A 17,661-nucleotide genomic window follows, 5' to 3' on the forward strand; every position below is an offset into this window, starting at 1 on the left:
ATTTTGACAAGTTTCCAAATCACTGGGGCAGTAGCCTCGGGGCCTTGAAGAAAATATCAGTCTGCAGCCTTCAAGTGATCACATTTCCTCTGAGATACTGGTGTTGCTTTAATGCTGACCTCTTGTTAAGTTTGATTTTAATTGGTCCAACACTGGAAGCCATGTCTTCAGGTACCTGGGCTCCAGAATTCCCTCCCTAAACCATCCCTTATGGAAATTGCAACAAAGTAAGGGTTAAGATAATGTCTAGGCAAGGATAGCAACAGATATTGTGCAGCCAGCCCAGGCCAGTAAAGTCTTTGAGCAGCCTAGCTTCCCTTTGCGCAGCAGGGGACCAGAACTCTTTGGCATATAGAGACAAGGCAAGGATGTAATGGAAGGATGCAAGTCACACACAGCAACTAAGGGTCAATTATTTTACTAACTTCAAAGTATCACCGATTGTAATCTTGTAGTTTCTATCGACTTTTAACACCTCTATCGTGAATGGTGATCGATCTTGCAAATTTGAACATTCACAGATAAATGGTCAAATCCGTAACTACTAGTCAATTCTATATATAAAAAAAGGCACTTCTCCGTTCAAACTTCAGAATTGTTTGGTGACAAGGGCCATGCTGTTCTCCCTGTGCACAAGTGAAAAAGTGTAACTGAGCAACGAGTGTGCGTTTTCAGAATCTAGTTAATCAGAATCAGGTTTATGAATCACCAGCAAGTGTCACGAAATTTGTTAACTTAGCAGCAGCAGTTCATAGAAACATAGAAAATAGGTGCAGGAGTAGGCCATTCGGCCCTTCGAGCCTGCACTGCCATTTATTATGATCATGGCTGATCATCCAACTCAGAACCCCGCCCCAGCCTTCCCTCCATACCCCCGAGCCCTGTAGCCACAAGGGCCATATCTAACTCCCTCTTAAACATAGCCAATGAACTGGCCTCAACAGTTTCCTGTGGCAGAGAATTCCACAGATTCACCACTCTCTGTGTGAAGAAGTTTTTCCTAATCTCGGTCCTAAAAGGCTTCCCCTCTATCCTCAAACTGTGACCCCTCGTTCTGAACTTCCCCAACATCGGGAACAATCTTCCTGCATCTAGCCTGTCCAATCCCTTTAGGATCTTATACGTTTCAATCAGGTTCAATGCATAACATGATAATATAGTAACAAAAGTATATCAATTACAGTAAATATTGAATAGATTAAAAATAGTGCAAAAACAGAAATAATATATATTACAAAAGTGAGGTAGTGTTCATGGGTTCAATGTCCATTTAGGAATCATATGGCAGAGGGGAAGAAGCTGTTCCTGAATCACTGAGTGTGTACCGTCAGGCTACTTTACCTCCTTCTTGATAGTAACAATGAGAAGAGGGAATGTCCTGAGTGATGGGGGTCCTTAATAACGGACGCCGCCTTTCTGAGGCATTGCTCCTTGAAGATGGCTTGGGTACTATGGAGGTCCAAGTTGGAGATGACTAATTTTAGGACTTCCTGTAGCTTCTTTCAGCCCTGTACAGTACCACCATCCCGCCCCCTCACCGGACAGTGATGCAGCCTGTCAGAATGCTTTCCACAGTACATCTAAAGAAGTTTGAGGGTATTTGTTGACAAACTAAATCTCTTCAAATTCCCAATGAATTTTAGCCACAGTTTTGCCTTCTTTATTGGTGCATTGATATGTTGGGATCAGGTTAGATCCTCAGAGATATTGACACACAGGAACTTGAAATTGCTCACTGTTTCCACTTTTGATCCCTTTATGAGAATTGGGTCATGTTTCCTCGGCTTACCCTTCCTGAAGTCCACAATCAGCTCTTTCATCTTACTGACATTGTGTGCAAGGTTGTTGCTGCGACCACCACTCAACTAACTGGCTTATCTCGCTCTCATCTCCATCTGAGAATCCAGCAACAATGGTTGTATCATCAGCAAATTTATAGATGGTATTTGACAACATCCTCACCTCATCCAGACTCAACTGTTCAAGATAGTCCTTAAAGTCTAGTTCTGTGACCAGAAATCTAACATCTCCTCAAGTGAGCACTTATCAAAGAACACTTCCGTGAAACATCATGAGACATTACACCACGTTGAGGTTAATTGTCCAAGACTCGGTCAGAGTTTTGTTGCTCCTAAGTCAGGACACCATGTGTTCAAATGCCACTAAGACAAGAGAAGCAGAAAGGCCAGGATTGAGGAAATGTCTCACTGTCAGATAGGCAGTAATGAGAGAGCACTACATTGTCAAGGGGCACTCGCGGGGGTGTGCCATTCTGTTGGAGGGATAATGCTTGATTCCTTCAAAAGAGTTGGTACAAGCTCAATGGGCTGAATAGACCGGGCAACACTCTGAAATAGGCACCTTAAGGAGGGGCTTTGAACTCAAAAGAATCAGGTTTATTATCACTCTCTTATATGACATAAAATGTGTTGTTCTTGCAGCAGCAGCTCAGTGCAGGTGCCAAAGCTTCACATATTTGGGCTAAAAATGCTAATTCCTGGAGAATAGCTGGGACTGTAAATTGAAAGCAATGAGGTAGGCTGCTGTCAGTAGTTAAAATAACTCCAGGAATTTAAAATAAATCCACAGGAAATAGTCAGCGGTCCGGTAGCATCTATGGGGAAAGTTACTGCTTCATATTTCTTTCTCTTATGTTCCATTACCTGCTGAATAGTTCTGGCATTTTACGTTTTTATTTCAGATTTCCATCTTCTGCCAATCTTTGCCCTTCAATCAGTGTTGAACTCTATGATTGACAGGTTTGCTTCTCACTCTGATTGATTTGAGCTGCAAAGCTGCAATAACTTACCAAGATGCCTGGCACTGCGTTCAGTATGTAAAAGGTTTTGCTCGCCTCTGGAGTTGCTGTTTACCACCTTTAGCAAACTTGCATACCAGGCCCTTTGGCCCATTGAGTCAATGCTGACTCCCACATTGGTACCATTCTTCCACTTATTTCCTGCAACCTACTTTCACATACTCACGTGCTAGTTAACTGCTCCCTGATTCTCCGATCACCAATGTAATTAACAGCCGGAATGTCTTTGGAATGTAGGCGGAAACTGGAGAACCAATGAAAGAAGTCAAATGCAACCTGCTCAAAGTTGCCTTGACTCAGTTTTGTGATCCAGTACCAGATTCACATGCTGGGTTTTAACACTGCAACAGTGTGGGTGTTACAAGCTAAACAAATCTCTAGAATTGACCTGTAGTCACCTGGAACCAATGGATAATCTCTCCAAGAAGAGTTGCTGAAATGAGTAAGCCTGTACAGATGAATTTCTACTCACACTTCTTGTGATCAATTGAACTAAATGGACATTTATAATTGACAGTTGTGGGTGGCACAATGGTGTAGCGGTTAGCATAACAATTTACAGTCCCAGCTACAAGATCAGAAGGGTGGGGGGGGGGGGTTCAACTCCCACCACTGTCTTTAAGGAATTGATACGTTCTCCTCGTGGATACGCATGTTTCCTCCAGGAGCTCCAATTTCCTCCCACATTCCAAAAGGAAGAGGTTAGTAAGTTGCGGGCATGGTATGTAGACATAGACACTTGTGGGCTGCCCCCAGCACATCGCGCACTGTGTTATTTATTAATGCAACAACACATTTCACGGAATGATTGGATGTACTGTACATGGGACAAATAAAGCTAACTTTTTAAAAAATACTGTCTGAGGGAAGCTGAGTGGCCTGCCCGTGACTCACAGGGCAACTGTGAAAGCAGTAGGTGTTGTTTAATGGTAGAAGTGCAGGGAGCTGACTTCATGGGGTAACCATGCAATCAGTCCTCGTGTGTGTTGGGTCTGTTCAGACCTGTGTATTTTTGTGCTTTAAATCCTACTCCAGCTTTTCAAGTCAGCAATAAAGCCAACTTTAAACATTCTATAAATTGTTTTAGAAAATGGTGAAAATTACCGTCTGTGAAGGTGTTCTAAAATGTGTAGGTGTAGGTTTAGGACATCATTTGTGCTCTCTGATGTCATAGGAGATTGAATACACACCATTTGTCAGGTGTGGGTTCCAAGTACAGTCAGCTCCATTACCTTTCAATGCTGTAAATATATTGTGGTTTTCTGCATTCCAGATTGCTGTTTGATCTGTAATTCAGACCATTGACAGATTATACCATTATGAATTACTAAACTGGCAAATGAGAAACACTGAATAAGGCAACTAGAAAGACAGGGCTGCAAAGAGGTGATCTTCAGTCTTTCACAAGACACATGCTGCAAAGTAGTTTCCTTTCCAGTATCTGCCTCCCAGCTTTCAGTACTGCCCACCCTGTAGTGTGAGGTGCCCTCAGTACTGCCCCTCCCACAGTGTGAGGCTCCTTCGGTACCGCCCCTCCCACAGTGTGAGGCTCCCTCGGTACCGCCCCTCCCACCGTGTGAGGCTCCCTCGGTACCGCCCCTCCCACAGTGTGAGGCTCCCTCAGTACCGCCCCTCCCACAGTGTGAGGCTCCTTCGGTACCGCCCCTCCCACAGTGTGAGGCTCCTTCAGTACCGCCCCTCCCACAGTGTGAGGCTCCTTCGGTACCGCCCCTCCCACAGTGTGAGGCTCCCTCAGTACCGCCCCTCCCACAGTGTGAGGCTCCTTCGGTACCGCCCCTCCCACTGTGTGAGGCTCCCTCAGTACCGCCCCTCCCACCGTGTGAGGCTCCTTCGGTACCGCCCCTCCCACAGTGTGAGGCTCCCTCAGTACCGCCCATCCCACAGTGTGAGGCTCCCTCAGTACCGCCCCTCCCACTGTGTGAGGCTCTTTCAGTACCGCCCCTCCCACTGTGTGAGGCTCTTTCAGTACTGCCCCTCCCACCGTGTGAGGCTCTTTGAGTACCTCCCCTCCCACTGTGTGAGGCTCTTTCAGTACCGCCCCTGAGGCTCCCTCAGTACCGCCCCTCCCACTGCGTGAGGCTCCCTCAGTACCACCCCTCCCACTGCGTGAGGCTCTTTCAGTACCTCCTCTCTCACAGTGTATCTCAGAACTGCAGAGATAGCAAACACATTGGCTGAAACTTTTCATAACACACTAAAACTCCAGGAGGGCAGCAGAAGATTGGAAAACAGCCAATGTGATTCCCATGTTCAAAACAGGAGAGAGGCAGAAAGGCGGGAATTACAGCCCAGTTAGTTTAACAGCTATTTTTGGCAAAATGCTGGAGTCAATAATCAAAGAGGAAATAGCAAGTCATTTCAGAAAACTGAGTATTATTAAACCCAGTTTATAAAAGGAAATGTTTGATAAATTTGCTCAAATCCTTTGTGGATATAACTGCTGGAGGTGATAGTAAGGACATTGTACAGTGTTTAGATTTCCAAAATGCATTGGATAAGGTGCAACACAAGAAGCTGGTGAATAAATTTAGTGCACATGGTATTGAGGGAAGTGGATGGAATACTGACTGTCTCAGAGTAAACAAATGTTGGAATAAATGTGCTCTTTTCAGATGAAGGAAGTAACTAGTGGAGTACCCTCTGAACCGCAGTTTTTACCCCACAGTTGTTCATTAATTTTATTTAATGATCCAGAGAAAGGAACAGCGTGTAGGGTTTTGAAATTTTCAATGATGAAATACCGTAGGTGGAAGGGCATATTGTTATAAGGATTCTGTGATTCTACAACAGCATATAGATAGACTGAGTGAGTGGGCAAAAGACCAGCAAGTAGAGTTTAATGTGGGGAAGTATGAGGTCATGTACTTTCGAAAGAGGAATCAAAAGGCAGATTACTATCTACGTTTGTAAATGGAAAGAGTCTGCAGATGAGTGACATTCAGAGGGATCAACATGCTCTAGAGCACAATTCAGACACAGTTAGCTGGCAAGTCCAACATGGCAAGTGATATTTTGGCCTTTGTTGCAAAGGATTTGGAGTTTAACAATTAGGAGGTTTTGTTGAAATTGAACAGGATGCTGGTGAGGCCTCATCTACAATATTCTGCACTGCTTTGATCTCCTTACATAAAAAATAAACGTATCATTGGCCGCAGTCCCCAAAGGACATTCACCCTTTGGATGAGAGGGTTGTCCTACCAAGCAGACTAATAGCTTGGGTCTGTGTATTTTGGAGTTTAGAGGAATGAGGAGTGATTTGATTCAAATGTAAGATCCTAAAGCAGTTTGACAGGGTAGACAGGGAATGTTTCCGCTAATGGGGAATGTCTTGAACAAGGGAATACAACTAAAATTAAGGGGTCAATCATTTAAAACTGAAGTGTGTAGAAATGTCTTCTGGCAGGAGAGTGATAAATCTCTGGAATTCTCTGCCCAAGGATAGTAGAAACTGAGTCATTCTAAGTATTTAACATGGAGGTGGATAAATATTTTATACATTGAGGAATAGAGGGGTATGGAGAAATGGCAGAAAAGAGGAGCTAAGGCCAGCATTGTTCAGCCATGATCATCAGGTATGGACTGATAACATCCTCTTCAGGATTGCTGGAAACTGCCCATTTCTAACAAGAGAAGGTCTAACCAGTTACCCTGGCATTTAATGGCTGAGTTCCTATCAACATTCTGAGATTCACTACGACCAGAAACTCGGCTGGCCTGGTCATGTAAATACTTGTATACAAGAACAGGATCTCCTGTGATCAGTTACTCACCTGCTAACACCCCAGAGCCTTTCCTTCATCCACAAGACACAGAACAGGATAATGTGATGGATAATCTCCCATTGCCTAGATGAGTGCAGTTCCAACAACTCTCAAGAAGCTCAGCACCATCCAGAAGAAAACACACACTCAACCGCCACCCCGACACCACGCTGACATGCATTTCTTCCCCACCACCAGTGCAATGGCTGCAGAGTGCACTGCAGTTACTCATCGAAAGGCACCTCCCAAACCCTCACCCTCTGCCATTGGGGAGGACAAGCAGGAGCATGGTAACATCGCCACTCCAGTGTCCCCACACTATCCTGATCTGGAAATAAATTACCTTTAATAACGCTGGGTCCAAAGCCTGCAAATGTCTCTCCAAGAGGAATAATGGAGAAGCATAAGCAAAGGGCTACGGTTGCTCAAGACGGAAACTCAAGGGCAGTTAGGGGTGGGCAATAAATGCAAATAAAGCCCGTATCTCCCCAAAATAACAAAAGTAGTTCCCTTGGTGTCGTCCTCCCACAGTGTAGCACGCCCTCTGAGCTGCCCTTTTGATAGCACAGAACATCCTCAGTACCATCCCTGTCACAGTGTGACCTGCTCAAGGTGTGTTGCTCCCTCAAATACCACCCTTCCACAGTGTGACACACTCTCAGTACCAGCCCTCCTAGTGTGACAATTCCTCAGTACTACCATTCCCATAGTGTGCCCCTCCCTCAGTACCACCTCTCCCACAGTGTAACTTATCACTTCAGTATTGCCCCTCCCGCAGTGCTGTGCCACAAAAGTAGAGTCTCTAGCACTGAAGTTTCTAGGAAGGGTTTAAACTTGCCACTTTCTAACAGAAGAAATGAAGCCCACACCTCTGAGGAGGGTCAGCAGTTACCAAAATTCAAGTCTGCTTCTGCTTATGATTGTATAACACAAGCTTCCAACCAATGCATGTTACAGAAGGAGATCAAAAACTACACGTCATAGCATTGAAGCCTGAGTCACCTTTATTATGTTCAAAGGTGCTGTACGTTGCAGAGTCGCTGACTTTATTTTTTGCAAGGGAGTGGGTTGGGGGTTTAGGGTTTAATGTTCTATCTGCCATTTTCCAGGTAGGCAATCTGTTAGTTTTTGTATGAGGGTGGGATTGAGGGGTTTGGGGTTTGTCAGTTTTTTTCTTCTTCTTTCTTGTGCAGGGGGAGTGGTTGATGTCTTTTTTTTCCAATGACTTCCATGATTTTAATGTATTTCATGGCTATCTGGAGAAGACGGATCTCAGAGTTGTATTCTGCATACATACTTTGATAATAAAACGAACATTTGAGAGTGAGGCTGCCAGTTAAATGAGCATCCTGCCTGGTTTCTGACTGGACCAACACCACTCACTTCTATACTCTCTCCTGCATTCAGAGAAGTGCAAACTGTCCACTTTTCTACCTGTAATGCCCTGGTTAAGACTTTTACTGCTATGCTGTAGGTATTTCATTTTAGCAGTTCTGTAAGAACAGTGCATTCTGCTTTTAAAATATTTTGGTTTCAGCTAAAAGGTAAGGGACTATGATGCTCAGCTTCGGAATGTTTTGTCAGCCAATCAGAATGGCAGAATTGGGGGAAAGTTTGAGAGAGTGGGGCAGAGAGAGATTTGTGACAGTATGGTTCATGTTTTTTTTGGCGGGAGCTGCAGAGAGTACAGGAGGGAAGATGGCTGAGGATACCTTGGGAAGGAGCATCCCTGTTGTATGAAGTGCTTTGTGCAGATGAGCAGCTCCAAGGAGGAAGGGCACATACTCCCGAGAGAGAGCCTATTTGTTCGAGATGGATCTCCAGTGAAGTTTGGAATGTGTTGTGTGTGCTTTTACGCAGACCGTGGCTCCAGAACGTGAGTAAAGAGACAATTTCACGATGAGCTCCAACGATGTGCACATTTAGACTGATTCAACTGTAATGGGCCCTTTTCTTTTTCCTACTAACTGTTCGATAAAGCTGAAATATGTAAATATACTGTCTTTGTAATTTTATGCAGTGTACGATTTGGTATTTCGTGTCAACCAACAACTGTGCATGGGCAGTATTTACGCAGCATTCGCTCAAATCGAGGTTCCTTTCATTGGATCATCATGATATTCCAATGAAGCTGATGGTTTATGGAAGAGGGCCTTCTCACTGCTGAGTCCCGTGGCTGTTAGTGGGACCAGCAACGAGCCAAGTTTCCATACCAGCCCAGTGAGAGGGCTTCATACCCCTTTCTTCTCTGTTGTAGATGGTTGAAACTCCTCTCATTCCCGTGGCTACGCAGATTTAACTCTACTAGTCTGGAATATATCATCCAACCTGTAAATCACACCCAAGATGAACTCTTACTATGCTTTTGATAATTGGCATGGAATCATTCTAGGCATAATGATTCATTAGTGCTGTTCCTATGACCATCACCCTGTCCTATGGTTTTGTCAATCAAAAGAGCATGCTGCCTTCAACCTTAAATGAGTATAAGAAATGCAAAGTTAATTTGAGGAAATGCCAGGCATTTATCACAAACAGAAGACCAAAAGCAAAATATTTATTCAGCAAAGTTTCCACTTACCAATAATTGAATCCCTCCGAAAGACATCTCTATCAAAAATATAAAACGACAGGTGACGGAAGGTTCTTGGAATTTCACAATAGAAATCTTCACCATAAAAAGGGCTGAAATGAAATATTGGCCTTTGTTAGTTTATTTACTTTCAACTAGGGAATTTAAAAAACACTTAGTTCTCAGTTATAAATAGACAGCATTAGCAAACCTTCAGATTATATACTGCCAACGGTTTAGTAAGGTGGTGCTGTGAAGATCCTCACTGATATCTCAAAGAGCACATGCTCAAATTCCACAGCAAATTGCAGGATTAGAATTCAGTTTAAAAATTAAAACAGGGGTTGGTGAAAGTGACCAGGCTGTGGATGGCTGTAGAAATCCGGCTGATCCACTAAATCCTACTGGGCAGAAACCCTGCCAGCCTTATCGAGTCTGGGCCAATCTGTGACATGAATCACACAACAATGCCATTAACTATTAACCACCCACCAAAAGTGCCAGCTGCATCAAAATTAGGGCAGCCTTTGGACAAAAAGTGGCATTCATTCCACTGATTGAGAATACATGGAAAGATAAAGAGCAGGAAGATAACTCTGTGTGGAACAATGGGAATGTAAAAAGTAATCTGTCCGGAGTGATCGAATTACAAAGGATACCCAGTCTAGAGTGAAAAGATTATGATAATCTGTCTGGAGTGATGGAATAATAAAAGATGATCTGCCCAGAGTGATAGGATTACAAAGCATAATCTATCTAGAGTGATAGGATTACAAGGATAATCTAACTAGAGTATCATACAAAAAAATGCTGGAGGAACTCAGCAGGTCAGGTAGCATCTCTGGAGGGGAATAAATAGCCAACATTTTGGGTTGAGACCCTTCATGCAAACTGTTGACTGTTTATTTCTCTCTACAGATGCTGCCTGATCTGCTGAGTTCCTCCAGCATCTTGTGTGTGTTGCTCTGGGTTTTAAGCATCAGCAGAATCGATTGCATCTACCCAAAGTGATGGGATTAGAAAGGATAATCTGTATGGAATGGTCAGTTCTGCAAATGGTAACCAGAACAGAATGATAAGGCTGCAAATGATATGGAATCAAGTTTGAAATGGCCACTTGCTGGAACATTTTTGGTTTGAATGGATAACAGCTGGAAACAGCTGCAAGGCAATTAATCTTAGTTTCAAGGGTCTGCAGGAAATGCAGTGCGTTTGATGCTTCAAATTTCCAGAATTACTCCCAGATGTCCACTGCTTGCTCGGTGCCTTTCTCCCTGAACTAACATGCTGTACATTTCAGGACGTACAGTGGAATTGGCAACATATGGGTGGTGAGAGAACAGAAAAGGCCATTCAGCCCTACATTACCTCCCTCTAATGCACTCAAGAGGAATTAGTCATACATTTCTACCAACTCTATCATCTCCTCAGCCAACCCCAGTCAGTACCGTACATTGCAGTGCAGCTTTATGCAATGTACAGCAGCCAACTTGCTCAAGTAAGCTCCCAAATACTGCAATGACCAGCACACAAATGCTGCAGGAACTCAGCAAATCAAGTGGTATTTATGAAGAGGAATAAACAGTCACTGTTTTGTGCTGAGACACTTCATTATGGAAAGGAAGTTTGCAGAGGCCAAAATAAGAATGTGGGGGAAAAGGAGTACAAGATGGCAGGTGGTAGGTGAGGGATATGAAGTAAGAAACTAGGAGGTTATAGGTGGAAGAGGTAAAGGGCTGGAGAAGAAGAAATCTAATAGGGGAGGACAGTGGACCATTGAAGAAAGGAGTAAAGGAGGGGTGCTAGGTGCAGGTAATGAGGTGAGAGGGTAACCAAAATGGAATTGAAAAAGTGAGAAGGCAGTGGGGAGGGGTACAATTACCAGATGTTCGAAAAATCGATGTTCACGCTATCAGGTTGAAAGCTACCCTGACAAAATATGAGGTGTTGCTCCTCCAACCTTCTTTGTGAGAGAGGGAAAAAGGGATGGGGAATAGAGAAGGGGGGCATTACCAGAAGCTTGAGAAATCAATATTCATGCCATTAGGTTGGAGGCTACCCAGACAGAAAATAAGCTGTTGCTCCTCCAGCTTGAGTGTGGCCTCATTGCGACAGTACAGGAGGCCATGGATGGACGCGTTGGAATTGGAAAAGTGGAATTAAAATGGGTGGCCACTGGGGGATCCTGCTTTCTCTGGTGGACAGGGCATAGGTGCTTGGCGAAATGGTCTCCCAATCTAAGTTGGATCTCATCGATATACAAGAGCCTACACCGGGAGTACCAGATATAATAGATAACCCCAACAAACCATGGATGTCCATCCATAAACGTCAATCTCTCGAACTTCCCCCACCCCTTCTTTATTCCCCATCCCCCTTTCCCTTTCTCAACTTATCTCCTTGCCTGCCCATTGCTCCTTCCCCTTTTTCTTTCTTCCATGGCCTTCTGTCCTCTAAATTAGAGTCCCTCTTTTCCAGCCCTGTATCTCTTTCACCAATCAACTTCCCAGCTCTTTACTTCCCCCCTCCCCGTTTCACGTATCACCTTGTGTTTCTTCCTGCCCTCCCCCCACCTTCTAACCCTGACTCCTCAGCTGTTTTTCTCCAGCCCTACTGAAGCATCTTGGCTTAAACGTTGACTGTACTCTTTTCCATAGATGCTGCCAGGCTTGCTGAGTTACTCAAGCACCTTATGTGTGATCCTATCTTCTGTATTCAATACAGTACACTGATTTATGAAGGGCAAAAAATTTCTTTATGATCCTATCTACCTATGTGGCTATTTTCATTGAATTATGGACCTACATTCCTAAATTCCTTTGTTCTACCACACTCTTCAGTGCCGTACCATTCACTCTGTAAGACCTACCCTAGTTGGTCCTACCCAAGTGCGAGACCTCACACTTGTCTGCATTAAATCCCATCTTCCATTTTTCAGTCATTTTTTTCCAGCTGGTCAATATCATGCTGCAAGCTTTGATAGTCTTCTTCGCCATTCCACATTCCTAATCTTGGTGTCATCCACAAATTTGCTGATCCAGTTTACCACATTATCATGCAGATCGTTGATAGAGATGTCAAACAACAACAGACACAGCACCGATCCCTGCAGCACACCAACAGTCACAGGCCTCCAGTTAGACAAGCAACCATCTACTCCCATTCTCAAGCTTTTCTCATGAAGCCAATGTCTAATCTGGTTTACTACCTCATCTTGAATGCTAAGTGTTAAAATCTTCTTGACCAACTTCCCATGCAGGACCTTGTCAAAGGCCTTGCTAAAGTCCATGCTGACTATAGCTATTGCCTTACCTTCATCAACTTTCCTGGCAATATCCTCAAAAAGCTCTCTAAGACTGGTTAGACATGACTTACCAAAGCCATTTCAACTATCCCTGATCAGTCCCTGTCCATCCAAGTATTTACCGTATATATCCAGTCCCTTAGAACATCTTCCAGTAACTTACCCACGAATGATGTCAGGATCACTGGCCTATAATTTCTTGGCTTATCTTTAGAGCTTTTCTCAAACAACAGAACAGTACTGTACTGCCAAAGAAAATGACTGGTAAGGTCCAAGGCTGAGGGAATACCTCAACAAAGCTGATGGTGTTACTTGACATGAGATACTTTCACAGTGGTGTTTAAAATTATGAAGGATTTACCTAATGTGGAAAAATATACTCTTTCCAGAAGCAGGAGGATCAGAAACAAAGTTCAGCAGCAAAAGACTTCTACTGTAGATGAAAATCAGAATTAAAGGCATGATCAGATAAGGAGAGCAGACTTCCCAACCTAAAGGGAAAAGCTACTCTGGGTTGGTTTTTATTATAATCTGGCACCTTCAGTACTGATACTAGGTTTACCATCAGAATCAAGTTTAATATCACCAGCATATGTCCTGAAATACCAGCCATTCATTACTTTCCCTAAATATCCAGATTGAACTGAAACTTACACCTGCAGATCAATAGCACAGGTCACCAGATTCTAATGAAATAATCTGCCCATGTTAAAGTCCACAGAAATTGGTGGATACAGCCCAGTTCATCACAGGCAAAACCCTCCCCACCTTTACTCGGAGCACTGCCACAAGAAAGCAGCATCCTTTATCAAGGACACCCACCACCAGGTTCAGGAACAGTAATTACCCTACAACCTGATGAAAAGTCTCAGCCAAAAACATAGACTGTTTATTCCCCTCCATAGATGCTGCCTGACCTGCTGAGTTCCTCTAGCATTTTGTGTGTTCCTGACTCAGCATGGGTAACTTCACTCACCACAACTCTGACTTGATTCCACAGCCTCCAGACCCATTTTCAAGAACTCTACAACTCCTGTTCTTAGTATTATTTATTTCTTTTATTTGCACAATTTGTCTTCTTCTGTACATTGTCAGTCTTCGTTTATGTACAGTTTTTCATAAAATTCTATTGTATTTCTTTCATTTTTTCCTGTAAATGTCTGTAATAAAATGAATTTCAAGGCTGTATATGGTAATATATACATAGTGGGATCATAAATTTACTTTGACCTTGATTGCTCTTTTAAAGAGCTGAGTAGACCTGATGAGCAGAATGATTTCCTCCTTTGCACAACAATAGCGTGATTATTCAGTTCTGTGAAACTGCCTCACTGACAATGCCACCATTTATTCCCACCCTCTATTGCTTCTAAACTGAGGGGCTTCTGTGCCCAGGCTGGAATATTTAACCAAATTCTCATGTGCCTGTAGCCAGGCCAGATACAGACTGCTGACTTCCCCTCTTAATGTAATGGTCACCACATAACATTAGATTAGAAGACCAAAGGGCTCGGTTTTAATTAGCATGTTCTCAGAGGGGTGAGTGGCAGAAATTTGGTAACAAAAATATATACTGTGTATACCAGAGAAATTTTCTCTGTTCTTTGGGCTCTACTGTGAAAAAAGGTGGATGTGATTCACAAATAAAAATTCTCAGTTAAATTGATCAAAACCCTGGTTGTAATACACACTGACGTGAACAAAGGGTTGGGGGCTGAATACTTTTTCAAGACACTGTACAGGGCATATATGGATGGTGGAAGGGAACTCAGGAATGTAGATGAATCGAGCAGCCTGATGATGAATAGAGAATTGTGATGAACAGGGGTGACACAGTTACACTGGGGGTTCGAGTAACTCCTTGCTACACCAGCAAATGGAAGACTGAGGTTCAATTCCCACCACTGTCTGTAAGGAGTTTGTACATTCTTCACATGACCACGAGGGATTCCTTCGGGTGCTCCGATTTCCTCCCACATTCCAAAAATGTACAGGTTAGTAAAGATCAGTAATTGTGGATGGGCTATGTTGGCACCGGAAGTATGGTGCCACTTGCGGGCTGCCCCAGTTGTAGAGGCATTTCACTGTATGTTTCAATGTATATGCGATAAATAAAGTTAATCTTTAATCTTTATCTTTAAAACCCCAGGGTTCCTCTGTAGTTCCCTGAAAGTGGCAACACAGCCAGATAAGGTGCTGAAGAAGGCAAATGGCACGCTGGCCTTCACAGGTCAGGCAAAGAATATAAAAGTTAAAATCTTATGTTGCAACCTTACAAAACACTGGGTTAGGCTACACTAAGAGTCCCATGTGCAGATCTGATCACCACACTTTAGGAAGGATGTGGTTGTTCTAGAGAGAGAGAGAGTGTAGAGATGATCTACCAAGATGTTATTGGAACCAAATGGCATGCGAATCAAACAGCCTCTGACAATGAAGTCCAGCTCCTAGCCCTCATGTGGCTTACTACTAAGCCCAGAGGATCAGTTTTGACTGACAGAAAGGGCATTAAAACCAGTCGCTTCAAGCAGATGGAGATCACAGCTCATCTAGAAGGAAAACTCTGATCTCAAGCCTCTGCTGCCTTGCATTATACCCACTCATGGAAGAGGTTTTGGGAGTAGACCCTGAGGAAAATATGGAGCTGGAATCCCTAAGGCAGTCTTACATTGAGTTCAACATTGACCGGCCACTGTTGCGATACTGCTGCTTTCAAACTGTATCGCCCTTTGCTGTTCCTTTGGATTCGTCAACAACATGAAGAAAGGGAGCCTGCTACATAGGCAACAGCTTGCTCTTCATACTGTACTGCTCTGGCTTGTGTATCACGTAGACAACATCCACGGTGGGCCTCAAAATAAATGTCATGAAAAATATCTTTCTACTGTCATAGTCATGGAACAATACAGCGTGGGGGGGGGGAGAGAGAGATGGGGAGAGAGGGGAGAGGGAGAGAGAGGGGGAGAGGGGGAGAGAGGGGGAGAGAGGGGGAGAGAGGGGGAGAGATGGGGAGAGATGGGGAGAGATTGGGAGAGATCGGGAGAGATCGGGAGAGAGGGGGAGAGAGGGGGAGAGGGGGGAGAGGGGGAGAGAGGGGGAGAGGGGGAGAGAGGGGGAGAGGGGGAGAGGGGGAGAGGGGGAGAGGGGGGAGGGGGAGAGGGGGAGAGGAGGGGGGAGAGAGGGGAGAGAGGGGAGAGAGAGGGGGAGAGAGGGGGAGAGAGGGGGAGGGGGGAAAGGAGGGGAGAGAGGAGAGGGGGAGAGAGGGGAGAGAGGGGAGAGAGGGGGAGGGGGGAAAGAGGGGAGAGAGGAGAGGGGGAGAGAGGGGAGAGAGGAGAGGGGGAGAGGAGAGGGGGAGAGAGGGGAGAGAGGGGGAGGGGGGAAAGAGGGGAGAGAAGAGAGGGGAGAGAGGAGAGGGGGAGAGGAGAGGGGGAGAGAGGGGAGAGGAGAGGGGGAGAGGGGAGGGGAGAGGGAGAGAGAGGGGAGAGGGGGAGAGAGGGGAGAGGGGGAGAGAGGGGAGAGGGGGAGAGAGAGGGGGAGAGAGGGGAGAGGGGGAGAGAGAGGGGGAGAGGGGGAGAGGGGGAGAGAGGGGGAGAGAGGGGAGAGAGGGGAGAGAGGGGGAGGGGGGAAAGAGGGGAGAGAGGAGAGAGAGGAGGAGAGGGGAGAGGGAGAGAGAGGGGAGAGGGGAGAGGGGGGGAGAGGGGGAGAGAGGGGGAAGAGGGGGAGAGAGAGGGGAAGAAGGGGAGAGAGGGAGAGGGAGAGGGGGAGAGGGGGAGAGAGGGGAGAGGGGGAGAGAGGGGAGAGGGGAGAGGGTAGGGGGGAGAGGGGGAGAGAGGGGAAGAGGGGGAGAGGGGGAGAGAGGGAAAGGGGGGAGAGGGGGAGAGAGGGAGAGGGGGGAGAGGGGAGAGAGGGGAGAGGGGGAGAGAGGGGAGAGAGGGGAGAGAGGGGAGAGAGGGGGAGGGGGGAGAGGGGGGAGAGGGGGGGGAGGGGAGGGGGAGGGGAGGGGGAGGGGAGGGGGAGGGGAGGGGGAGGGGAGGGGGAGGGGAGGGGGGAGGGAGGGGAGAGGGAGGGGAGAGGGGGAAGGGAGGTGTAGAGAGGAGGGTTAGTGAGGAGGAGTTACTAATTGAATGAGTGAGCGTGTGTGTGCGCACACGGGTGTATAAATTAAATTGACTAATTAAGCAGCTGCCCCAATTAACCTAAGTTTAAACTGTTAATATTTATAATAGATAAAAAGGCATAAAAAAGACAAACTACCATTTAACTGAGTAACAAATTATGTGCTTTAATGAAATACAAAACAAATTAAAACACTACCAATACTACCACAGTACTACAAAACTGTTGATTAGTTCCTAATAGTTATTGATGTAGGAATTCCTCCAGTGTACCCTGCCATATTCTTTTAAATGACAGTAATTGAACAAAATCAGTGCAGACACCTAGTGCAGTTAATGAGCTGCCTCCATTGCCTTCCTGCATGAAGTAATGTCATAATCCAACAATAAATTTCCTGGTATCCTGTTTCGTCACTTCCTCAAGTTCAGATGTGTCATCTTCATCACTTTCCTCATCTTCCTAATTATCAAAAATCACTGCTTTTTGAATTGGTATCCATCGGCCCAAGTGGATAACACAGAGCACACAAATGACACTCTGAATAAACTGTGTGCTCTGAGAATGCTAACAGACACACAAGTGCACACAACAGATGCTATTTAGAAATTGTTCAGCAACAGTCTCCTGCTCCAATTAAGCTTCATAGTGTCCCAAATAAATGAAGGAAATCCCAGCTATTTTTGATTAATTTTTGTTTTTTAAGAGTTGTCCTAAATAAGCATCTGCCCTGATTAATCGATGGACCAATTAACCAGAATCCACTGTATATAAAATTACATGAAATAATAGTTCTGACTAAATTTATTGGACCCAGCACCACTCTACCTCAGCTTCAGCGTAACTTTAATTGAACAAAGGGTCAACCTTCAAATAAAAGGAGTCAGGCTCCTTGACTTTGCTCAAGACTCAGGCCCACAGATATTTCAGAAGAATCCATGAAAAATCCAAAACCATAATTTTTCTCTCTCTGCCATTTCGACCAGCCCCATGTTCTGCATGTACGTAGAATACCTCAGGAGGGAGTGGGTACAGGAGATGAACGTTTTTGTTCCATGGTTGATCATTAGAA

The 17,661-nt window shown here is 44.9% G+C and overlaps 1 protein-coding gene across 1 annotated transcript in view; it reads right to left on the reverse strand.

Moving 5' to 3' along the window:
* The window catches only part of rasa3 (RAS p21 protein activator 3), a 164,292-nt gene that overhangs the window by 52,326 nt on the left and 94,305 nt on the right, over positions 1-17,661 (reverse strand). Inside the window, exon 3 of the mRNA XM_063048342.1 lies at positions 9,182-9,285. Coding sequence (XP_062904412.1) covers positions 9,182-9,285 — 104 coding nt within the window. The remainder of the gene's footprint in view (positions 1-9,181; positions 9,286-17,661) is intronic.

Source organism: Mobula hypostoma, chromosome 5, assembly GCF_963921235.1.
Source record: "Mobula hypostoma chromosome 5, sMobHyp1.1, whole genome shotgun sequence".
Lineage (NCBI taxonomy): Eukaryota > Metazoa > Chordata > Chondrichthyes > Myliobatiformes > Myliobatidae > Mobula > Mobula hypostoma.